We start from the raw sequence: 11,830 nt of genomic DNA on the forward strand, positions 1-11,830 counted from the left end.
GTGACAATGACTGTCAACTGCGCAGACAGTTTCTCTCGCACCAAGCATTTATAATTTAACACACGGGGTCTTCTCCCCTCTGATCTTTATGTGACTGCCACCCAGGTCTCTCTCCCCCCCGCCCCCCACTTACCCTGCATTCATTTCCACGCAGCGCAGGTGGAAGCCTCCAGTTGCTTGACTGCCGACTGGAACTTTTGGTAGCGCGGGCCACACGCAAGTGTTTGCAAGGCGATCAAGAGGAAACGCCAGGCACGTGCAAGCAGCGTCTCCAGTTTTACTGTGCCGCAGGTGAAGGGCTCTGGCCGGCTACGTCCGCTCGGTGTGCGGGGTGACGGCGGCCCCCGGGGAGGAACGCCCGCCGGAGGAAGAACTTTGGAGGCAGAAGAGGGAGACAGCACAGGCACGGTCCTCCACTCCGGGACACCGCGTTTCAGGTGATCCCCGCCTCCCCGTGTCTCTCTCTCTCTCGCCCCCGACCGCCATCGCCTGCCTAGCGGATATAGCAAAGCGGAGTTCGAGTCCAGCGCGTCCCTCCCTCGAGACGCTCCCGGACCGACCCGCGCGGCTCCGCGCTCGACGGTCCCCGGCGCGGGAGCCGGGAGGAGGAGGAGGAGGAGGAGGTCGGACTTCCCAGGGGCGCCGAGCCTCCGCGCTCCCCGCAACCCCCTCCCCTTTCTCCCCTCCCCTCCCCCCCGGGGGGGGGCGCAGACCCTCCGCGGCGCGCGGCGGTGGCGGCGGCGGCGGCGGCGGCGGCGAGGGGGGGAAACTACAGCTCCCGGCAGGCCCCGCGCGGGCCGCGCGCCCCCGCCCGCGCGCCCCGGCCCCCCGCCCTCCGGCCTCGAGACGGGACGGGGAGGGAAGGAGGGAGGGAGGGGCGCGGGCTGGCGGGCGGGCGGGCGGGAGGGAGGAAGGGGCGCGGGCGGGCGGGTGAGCGAGCGAGCGAGCGAGCGAGCGAGCGGGATCGTGCGAGGTCCGTGCAAGCCTCGCTGCTGGCTCCTGCTCCGGGACGCGGACGGACGCCCGCCGGCGCGCGCGGACTTTTTCCTCCGAAGCCCGCCTCTGTAAGTAGTCGCCGGAGGGAGCGCGGAGCAGACACCGGAAAAAAAAAGTTCGCGCCGCCGCCGCCGCCGCTGCCTCCGCTGCTGCCGCCGCTTTGTTCTCCCGACCCGTCGGGTTGAGGTGGCGCGGCCCCTCCCCCACTGCACGCGGCGGCGGCGGCGGTGGCGGCGGTGGCGGCGGCGGGACTCGGACCCGCGCGGGGCTGGGCGGCGGCCGCGGCTGGCTGGGCGGGAAGTCGGGGCGGCGCTCGGCGGGCGGGCGGGCGGGCGAGCGAGCGAGCAGCCGGGGGCGCCGGCGCGGCCAAGTTCCGCGGTCCTCGCCGCCGCCGCCGCCGCCGAGGCCAAGTTGGAGTCGCTCGGCTGCGGTGACCCACCGCGCCCTGCCCCTCCGTTTCCCCAGCTCCCCGCAAACTAGTTTCTAGCGGCGCCGTGCCCGGGGAGGCTTCCCCGTTTCTTTTGCTGCACTTTTTTTTCCCCCCCGGGGGGCTGGAAGAGGGACGAGTATCCGGGGGGTTGGAGGATGGTGACCCCCCAGTTTCCTGACTGCCTTTCAGGCTTGTGAGTTGCATGCAGCCTCGCTCCGAGACGTTCTCGTTCCCCGGGGAGTTTTGCCCTAAGGTGAAACACTCGCGAATGTGGAGCAATTTAAAGACAATAATAATAGTTAATAATCATACACGACACTACTCGATTGCGTGTCGGATATTTTATTTCACACCGTCGAAGTCAGAAAGTCTAGGCCGTGCTGTCTGTAAGCACGAATATAAATCCGGCGACAGGCGACCTGCAGACTTTTCCGCACACAGATTGATGGCATGGACGTAACTGTCCCTTCAACCACGCCCGTCCCCACAGGAAATAAGACTATCGGTGTCATCTTTGATTAAAGAGGATAAGTTACAACTCGAAGTACTGCTTTGTAGGACAGGGCCTTTAAAACCTGTAGGCACAAATGAAACAAAAACTTTAAAATGTCTTCGTCTGTATCCTGTAGTTACGCTAGAAAAAAAAAGTACTTTTACTTTGTAACTCATGTTGCAGTTTTAGCAATTGTGATTTTGTTCTCCTCACGCTTAAACTTTTAATGCCAAGAGGGCAGACAAGCCTACAGATTTGTTTCAAGAAGGCTTCCGTGAAGTTCCCAGACTCAGACCTAAGTAAGATTTGCTCTATATAGGAACACTTTCTCGCCCCCCCCCCCATCATCCCTCTCCCCAGTTATAATCTGGAGTGAGATAAAACAGCACTTTAGCCATAAAAGTTGTTGCAAGTCTTTGTAAAAGTATTATTTTAAAATGTGTCACAGGAAAAATCACTATAGGTTTTGCTTCATAGGATACTGTTATAAATGTCATGGGCCCGAGAACATGCGTTTGGAGTCCTTTTTGATAAACCAGGGCAGTTCACATTTCAGGAGTGCTAAGATTAAAGGAACTTATTCTTAAATGTGTTTGACAGTTTCATACACACTGATCACACTCACACCCCAGCCAGTTCTCTCTTATAGCCCCTCCTCCCCCCTTACTAGCCCCTTAAAGTGATGAGCCTTTAATCTTGCACATTTTATAAGCTTTCTGTTCTATCGAATGACCTGTTTAAAATAGACATTTCTTTCTGTTTGTGTGTTGTTTTCTCATCTAAACATTGCTACACAACACCTGAACTACAATAAGTTAAATTTTAAAAATTGGATGAGTTGAAAACACCCCATACAGTAAAAAGGGGGTGGGGTAGATAGTTATGGAAGTACATTTTTCACAGAAAGGATCTAAGGCATGAGGAAACAGGAACTCACTCTCTTTAGGCTGAGGATCTTGTAGAGATAAGAACTAGTGGCTGGCTGTTCTGCTTCTCTGTTCTTTCAGCTTTCACCCTGATATCTGGCTCTGGGTTTTTTATTAAAAGACCATCTAAGATTCAAACAACAGGGACCTTTTCTCGTGTTTTCAACAAAATTCTAAAGTTGGCAAAAAAAAAAAATAATAATAATAATTAACCATAGTGGAGTTAATTGCTTGCTTTTAAAAGAAACTTGTTCAGAACTTGGTATATGATAATAATTATATCTAATTTGATTAGACACATAATTGGATTTAATAATCACATCTTTCTTTGAGTCTCTCTGGTTATGTAATTCATACCGAACCTGCCTCCTTGAAGCAGTCATTTTAAAAGGAAAAATTGGGCTATGGGAGATGTTTTAGTTTTAACTTAATGTAGCTAAGTTTTCTCCACTTGTGTGGTTACGATGTTATAGTGGCCGGGTGTGAGAAGTGCTCATTGGCTATTAGCCAATCAGATCTCTTAGGAACTACTGCTGCAAAGATGAAGATATATCAAGCTTATCATAGCTTCGTGTTGCATTGCCAGACTGGTGTTCTAAAATCTGGATACACCTCTCAGTGCCTGCGTAGAGGACCTGCCTCGTGTACCCCTTCGGTGGTCTCCCTGACAGTGGAGGGACGGGGTTTCAAATGCCACTGGCCCCAGATGAGCAGACGTGTAGAGGGAACAATTTAGTGGAGTGTGGAGCTCTTAGAAAGACAGTATTATATTAATCTGAGGGAATAGTCATGTTTCCGAAATATGCAGTCAGATGTAGCGACTGCCACAGAATGTGATCTATTTTTTTTTTTTTTAATCTACAAAAATACTTGAGTTTTTGCACAATATATAAGCATTAAGCAAAGTCAGGCATTTGTTGAGGTAAAAACATGAATATTGACTTCAGTGTACTGGTGAGTTATGTCACTGCAAAAGCTCACACGCTTTTGACATGCTAAAACAATACATATCATACACGCGTACATATCTGTGTGAGAGTTGGGATAAAACCTTGCACTTCATTAACATCCCTCGCACACAAAGCTAAATTAAACCCGGGCGATTCTTTACGGTGGGAGTCAGGTAAATATGCTATTACAAAGGAAGAGCATTTCTTCCTCTTTGCTTTAACATTTGCTGGACGCACAGTGAATGCTGCCTATCTATCTTTTTTTTTTTTTTTTTTTTGGTTTTTCGAGACAGGGTTTCTCTGTGTAGCTTTGCGCCTTTCCTGGGACTCACTTGGTAGCCCAGGCTGGCCTCGAACTCACAGAGATCCGCCTGGCTCTGCCTCCCGAGTGCTGGGATTAAAGGCGTGCGCCACCACCGCCCGCCTCTGCCTATCTATCTTAATCACGAGGGCTTCCCTTTGAAGTATTTAATTTGACCTGTTTTCTGGAATCCTCTTGTTTCTTTAGAGAGACCTTCCCTGAGCCCCCAGCTGAAATTGTTTCCCTGGCAGAGACCCTATTACATCTCATAGTTGTAATTACCCAGCTACTTAGGCAAATGTGGGTTTAATGCCTGTGAGTGCCACAGAGAGCAGTGGCCATGTCTGTCTCGGTCGGCTACTGCTGTGTAACTTCAGTGTCTCTCAGAGCGGTCTGGCGAACACCAGGTGCTGTGTAAGTCCACGGTGAAGGAAACTCCAGCTTTGAGGGCTTCTAATGAGAGACTTGGTTAAGGTTGGAACATACTGTATTGTGATGAATTGCCTGGGGGGAGTGGGAAGGTAGATCAGCTGGTGACATTACCATGAAGTGTCACTCAGCAAAGTCCCCTAACCTCAGAGGTCTTTGGTGATCAGGCATACTGGGCTCAAAATTCCTTTCGTAGGCTATCTTTTGATTTCCATTCACTGGTGACAGAATTTGTAAGTTCATCTGAATGAAGTAGTGACAGCTCTCCAGAAGAATGTTTGAAGACTGCCAACCAAACTGTTAGAAATTCCTGACAACTCAACAGTGCTCTTCTTTCTGCTTTAGAGGCTCTCATTGCTATTAGAAACAGCATCTAATTAGCACACAGCTCCTAAATAAACAAGATGGACTATTTGCTAACTTATAAACCCTGTTTTCTATTTGAAACAATTAAAAAAAAATTACACAGCATGACCAAAGTTCGTATACATTAGAATTGTTAGATTTCTTACAGATCAGATCAAGATTCCATAAACAAAACAAGGAGAGAAAACAGATGGGATGAGTGGGTGGAAGCTCTTAAGACAGGTTCTTATGTCTGTATCCATGCTGAAACTTAAAAAAAAAAAAAAATCACTTTTATACAAAATTATATATAGTTTATTAGGAGTTCATATCATCCTAGTAAATTAGTCAAGTGTATTATTAGACTGTTACTGTTAGGTAGTTAATATCAAGCGGTATAATAAAATGTAAACTTAGTAGGAAGATATCTTTTATCTCACTGCTATAAAACTTCTGAATGATTGGCGTGCTTACCCTAAGCCAGGTGTTCCCAGTAGTTCATGTACAGTTGTCAATCAATCCTTATGGCCCAGAGGCTGGCTTCACTTTCCTTGTACTCCTCTGCCATCATGCTCAATAACACCAGTTCTCCCTTTACACGTCCTCCAATATTTGAGGACCACTCACTCTGTTTGGTTTTATTAAGCATATGTTTACCGCATGCCATTGTCTTCACCTGTTACCCGGATGTGTGCACTTTTTTCTTCCCAAACCTAAAAATCTATAACTCTAAACATATGGATTGTAGAATAGACATAATATTAATGATAGACTGGCGAGTGTGCGGATTAATACTGATGACTTTCCAATGTCCAGAGGATTTAGTTTTGCCTTAGTTCTTTGGGTCAGCCCATTATATCAACAGCTTATCTAAAGCCTTGGAAACATAGCCCACCCTCAGGACTGGCTTCTACATCAGGATTTCTCCATCCCTGTGTTGCACATTTAACTTTGAATTTATCTCTGTAAAGTTTCGATTTAATTTTATTCTGTCCGCTCAGCTTTGTTCACCCTCAAGATTATATAAGCAGATGTCTCTGTCTTTACCATCTCACATCTACTGAAAATACAGGGCTAAGAGTGGTTTGGAGACAGTTCCCTAAAGACTTTGTTGACATACAGCGTATTTCCTAACTACACCGATACCCAGCTCAAACTCACACAGCGTATTTACAAGGATAGTGGAGGAAACATTTTAAACTCTCGTCTCGTGAGAATTTCGGAGTCCTGAGCAAATATTTAGCCTCTGAACTTTTGCTTTCTCAACTCTAGAATGGGTGCTTGTGAGGATTAAGGAGGTAATAGAGGTGTCTAGACCAGTGTCTGTCAGATGGGAAGAGCTCATCTTACTTCCTCCACTTGAGAATCTCGTGTTTTCCTCTACAAAGTTACTAGTGGGATGGATGGACTTGGCATCACTCTGTTTGAATTTAGGCTGACATGTAGTCATTATACTATTCTCTGGTTGTTCACAAATCATTGGAAAAACAATCTTCTCAGATCTGGCTAAGCATTTTTTTTCTTTTTTAAAAAAAAGTGATTGATTTTTATTTTTTATGCATTGGTGTTTTTGCCTACATGTATGTCTGTATGAGGGTGTCAGATCACTTAGAGCTGGATTACAGACAGCTGGGAGCTGCCCTGTGGGTGCTGGGAATTGAACTTGAGTCCTCTGGAATAGTAGCCAGTGCTCTTAACTCCTGAGCCACCTCTCCAGCCCCTGGCTAAGGTTTTTTGGTTTTTTTGGGGTGGAGGGTTTTTTTGTTGTTGTTGTTTTGTTTTTGTTTGTTTTTTTTTTTTTTTAGGTTTCTTTGGTAATTTCTGCATTGTGCTTACCTGCTTTTCTGTGCTCAGCACCTGAAGGAGCTCTCCCCATCCCAGTTCCCGGCTGCTTCTCTCACCCTGAGCTCTTTCTGCAGGGTAGTTACATAGCATTCCCGGTTAAACGGGCTCACTGCTCTTGCTCTAGGGCATGAGCTGCGTCTTGGCCCGGAGATTTGCACTCACATAAAGTTTTAGAATCTGAGCACTCAAGAGGTAGAGATAGAAAGACTGTAAGTTTGAGGCCAGCCTGGGCTACATGGTTGAGTTTGAGGCCAGCCTGGGCACCATAGTGAGATTCAAAAGAAAAGGCATTGGTTTTTTTTTTGTTTTTTTTTGTTTTTTTTTTTTAAATAAAGTCATTTAATTCTCTCCCATTCGTGAAGTTCAGGTTTCAGTTCTCTGCTTTGAGCTTGAAGACTGTGGGGAGAAGATAAGCAAGATCCGAGTTGAGCAATTCTTTCTGTGTCGTCTCTCACCCGTAGCAGCATCCTCTCTGAACAGGGATTCTCGGTTCCTTGTTGTCTTTAAGAAGCAGTCACTGCTGTGGTGACAGTACTGGTTAGAAAAAACAAAAGAAAAAGGAGTGAGACTTGAGTTCTAATCCCCACGCTGCTTGTTCATAGCCATGTGATACTAGGCAAATTGTGTTATCACTTTGGGCTTCAGTCTTCTCATCAGCAAAATTGCAGTTTCCCTGTTAATTTCAAGGGGTGTCACGAGACACATTGGTGACACACTACTGTCAAACGCTGTGACGTAGGAGATTGAATTCTAGCCCTTTGCCTGTCACCATCAGTGCTTGTACCTTTAAGTTATTTTTAGATTCACTTTATTCTGAATTTTCTCATTTGCATTCCTGTATCTGTATGTGTCTTCTGTCATTCACTTGAACTTAGCTCCATATACTTATACTAGTCTCCTTGGAGTCACTGCACACACTTTGGATACTTCCCTTTCTCCTCGTTGGAATTGTTTATGGCTACAAAGACTTTAGAAGGACTCACCTCTTGTGAGCCATTTCATTCAGCCGTGAAGGGTCATGCCTTTTTCTTTTCTTTTTTTTTTTTTTCTTTAATTTTCTCAACTGTGTTTTCTTTAAAACCACAATGCGTAGTTTACTGTACGTGGTGGTGTTCTTTTTCCTAACGTTGGAAATCCCTTAATGATGAGTTCACTTTCTCCCGTGTTTCGTGGTCTATCAGTTGTCACAGTTCTTTGTTGACTCTGGTATATATCCCCTTTTGCCCTTTTGCGTCCTTAGGCTTCTGGAAGGTATTTATAACAGAGCAGCCCAGTTGTCATATTTTGACAGAATTTGACTCTGGAGAGGTGGGAGTACTGGGGATCGATCGATCTAGGGCCTTGTACCTGCTACTGTATTCTCACTAGACTGTTAATATATAAAACCACAGAGCTTTCCGGTATTGGGAAATCAATTTGTATCTTTTATGTGGCTGGGATCTTGAGCATTTTACGTCGCTGATGTTTGCTTTACTTTTCCTGTTTTGACCCTTCTGGTTTTCTCAGTTTCTTATCGTCATTGAATTGTGTCATTGTGGAATAACAGTGTTTGATTGTCATAAATTTAAAACACGATAAATTATAGCTGGGTGCCGTGGGGTGGATCTTGGTCTCAACTACTCAGGGAGCTGAGACAGAAGGAGCTGTAGAGCCCAGGAGTTTAAGACTAGTCAGGGCAACATGGTGAGTGAAATTCTATCTCCCCAAAAGTAGATCAATATATTTAGCCCCCATCCCTCCCCTAGGGCTCAGGAGTTAGTGGTGAGGGACAGGAGTATTATTTTAAGTGGGAATCCCTCTCTGAAATTATACCTGTAGTTTTAAAAAAAAAAAAAAAAAGGACTGGTAACTGAAGTAAAAATGACTGCCCATTAGGATGCATTTATGAATTGTAAAACTACCACCAGAGATTATCACTAAAAAATACAGGGATTCTTACATTTTAAACGGATGTCAAATGAATATCAAGCATTAAAACCCTTTTAAAATTTTGTTCTAGGTTGACAGCATTTCAGAAGGCACCAGCTTTTCTCTGTGGACCCATTCATTCATCGCGAGAAAGATGCTCGTCCTATTTTTAAAAGCGTTTTTCTTCAGCAGAGGGAAGTTCGCTCCCCAGGATGGAAGTGAGTCCATATGAGAGGGCGATTTAAGGTGTGACCGCTGGAGGTGTCCCGTCAGTCACTGGAGGAGTAGAGTATCGCAAACACAGCTTCGCCCCAGGAAGATTTCGTCTTGACCAAAGCGACCGGATCTAACTCCTATTTTCTGACATGACAAGGAAAAGACAGCTAGCTGAGGATGTTTCATAAATGGTCGGGATCAGCTCTAGTCTTCTGACGGTAACGGTGATGTGAAGTGAGCTACAGATCTGGGTGCGGCCCTAAAGACACACTTCTTCATGGGACGGGTGGCGAGAGCGGTAGGACCTCTTGTGCGTTCCGCTGGCAGTGACGGAGTTTGTCGTCATCGGCATGAGTGGCTCCGCCGAGGAACTCAAGCGGCTTGCTCTAAATCCAGAAGCGCAGTCATTTTTATTTTACTACTGTTACTTTGAGAACGTCTTCGGAACCATTTAAAAAGCATTGACAACTATTTTTCTAGCTTAAAGGAAGGCAGATGTCTGCAAATAATTCCCCTCCTTCCGCCCAGAAGTCTGTGTTACCTGCCACTGTGTCTGCCGTGCTGCTTCCAACTCCTTCTCCGTGTTCAAGTCCCAAGACAGGGCTCTCGGCTCGGCTCTCCAATGGCAGCTTCAGTGCCCCGTCACTCACCAACTCCAGAGGCTCCGTGCACACGGTCTCGTTTCTACTTCAGATCGGCCTCACACGAGAGAGCGTTACCATCGAAGCCCAGGAACTGTCTCTGTCCGCGGTCAAAGACCTCGTCTGCTCCATTGTTTATCAGAAGGTACTGTGCAAGCTATTTATATCAATAGTTTTTTTTTTCTAATTAATATTGTTTCTCACACATCTCTGTAATTTATGCATGAAACAATGAAATGACGCATTTGGACTCATCAGTAATTTATGTCCTGGTTATGAGCCTTTTGGGCAATGCACTAATGGAGTGTGAGCCAAAAATTCTGAAATTTCAGTTAATGGGAACCTGTATCTCAATTTAAAAATACCATTTAGCCCAAAATAGTGTCATTTTATAGTCAAGGGGTTATATGACATTTCCTATGATTTCAGAAAAAGAGGTCAGGAGGTAGAGGGCATAGGACATTGAGGTGCTTACTAGGAGGGTGGGACACCAGAACTGTGAATCCAATGCCCACCTGCACCTTGGGCTTTCCAGGTGTCCTGTGTTTTGCCCTCTTTTATACCTTTGCCTTCTCTTTGCTGATAATTTCTCACAGAGGAAATTCAGAATCTCCCTAGACTACCATTTAATACAGAAAAGCACACACTCCCTTCCTCTTAACCAGGTAAATCAATTTTGAATATATATGACAAGATTTTGCAAGATGATCGTTTATCATATAAGCACCTCTTGCCCTATCCTGTGCTGTTTTTTAATGAATCTTAACTCAGTGGATTAGTACGTTTTCTATTTACGAATTATTTATATGAGTTATATAGTTGGTTTTGTTTTATTTTTAATGGACAACCACTTGCTTCAAACAAACTTACAGAGTCTCTGTGTGTAAAAATTTTCTCTTGGGGCTGTGAAAGTGCACAGTTTATAAAATGCTTGCTTCACAAGCATAAGGACCCAAGTTCAGACCCCACCCACCCACTTAAAAAGCTGGGCTCAGCAGTGTACACCTGTAACCCCAGCACTAGGGAGGTGGAGACAGACAGACAGCCATGATAGTGAAATCAGTGAGCTCCAGGTTCAGTGAGAGACCCTGCCTCAAACAGTACGATGAAGAACAGATGAGGAAGACACACAAAGCCACCCCTGGCCTGCAGAAACACACAGGCATACACAGATCCAAGTGTGTACACACAGAGACATGCAGTCGCTCGGTGGGATTGATAACTTTGAATTTCAGCTTTGTCTTTCGTTTTACTGCCTATATTTACATGGTTTGTCACTAGCTTCTAATTTAAAAGTAATTAGCAGTCCAAAAATGTTAGAGTTAGTGATAATGACCTATGTATGGGCTTGTGTTTTAACAGTGACTTATTGGTGTAAATAAGGCCTAATGTAGAAGTGACTTGAGACCTGCAGAGTTGTTGATTTGTTTCCTTGGGTTTTTATTTACTGTGATATATTGGGGTATAGTTGCCCAGGCTGGTCTTTGGACTCTTGGGTCCTCCTGCCTCAGTCCTCCTTAGCTGGGATTACAGACATAGACCACCTCGCCCAGAACTACTTTTCAACATCTTCAGTTTTATTTCCCTTTTGTTACATACCACGGAAGTTTTTCACAAATACTTTTGCAGCTATTTTGTAACTTTTTAAAGTTAAAGGTAATGTTTAAACTTAAGTGTAACTTCTTTTGAGAGCGTAAGAATTCATAATTTCACCAATGGTTTGGTGAAATCTATTACGCCTTTTTCAACGTTTAGAATTTTCACTTTCTGTTTTTTAGTTGATAAAACACTTGTGTGCATATATCTTTATCATGTACAGCATATTAAAATATGGATGCATTGTATAATGACTAAGTGAGCTAGTTAACTTGATTTATAGCTGGTCACTTAGATACTTAGATGAACTCATTTACTCCTCACGTTTATACCAAGGCATACTGTGATTCTATATAGAATTGTTGTAGAATCAGCTCTATTATTATCTACAGGACAACTTTGGGCAAGTGATCTTACTTGTTTGAATAAGTTTCCAGAGCAGTCAAATCCCTGAGTCGGGGCAATTTCCAGTCTCTAATTATAGCTGTGAGATTTGAGTCTTCTCTGCAGGAGACAGAGAAATGAGAACAGAGTCTTGAGTGGTAGATGAGAAATCTGAAGGCACCAGCTTAGATGCTGGGATTTCCTTCAATTTCTTACCCTCTGTCTTGTCTTAGAGAACTTGCTCTCTAGCCATCCATCTGGTTTACTGTGTATGTACAGTTTCAGGTTCTGAAATAATTAGTTGAGTGATACTTGAGTCATTATTTTGAACCTCTAAAGAAAAATAGCATTTCCTTATGGTTGTATGTAT

The 11,830-nt window shown here is 45.1% G+C and overlaps 1 protein-coding gene across 1 annotated transcript in view; it reads left to right on the top strand.

The window, feature by feature from the left end:
* The first annotated feature begins 958 nt into the window (after positions 1 to 958).
* Positions 959 to 11,830, top strand: part of Prkd3 (protein kinase D3) — a 79,327-nt gene continuing 68,455 nt past the window's right edge. Inside the window, exons 1-2 of the mRNA XM_059248374.1 lie at positions 959 to 1,064; positions 8,715 to 9,625. Coding sequence (XP_059104357.1) covers positions 9,335 to 9,625 — 291 coding nt within the window. The 5' untranslated portion in view covers positions 959 to 1,064; positions 8,715 to 9,334. The remainder of the gene's footprint in view (positions 1,065 to 8,714; positions 9,626 to 11,830) is intronic.

The sequence above is a fragment of the Peromyscus eremicus genome, chromosome 22 (genome assembly GCF_949786415.1).
Source record: "Peromyscus eremicus chromosome 22, PerEre_H2_v1, whole genome shotgun sequence".
Taxonomy (NCBI): Eukaryota; Metazoa; Chordata; class Mammalia; order Rodentia; family Cricetidae; genus Peromyscus; species Peromyscus eremicus.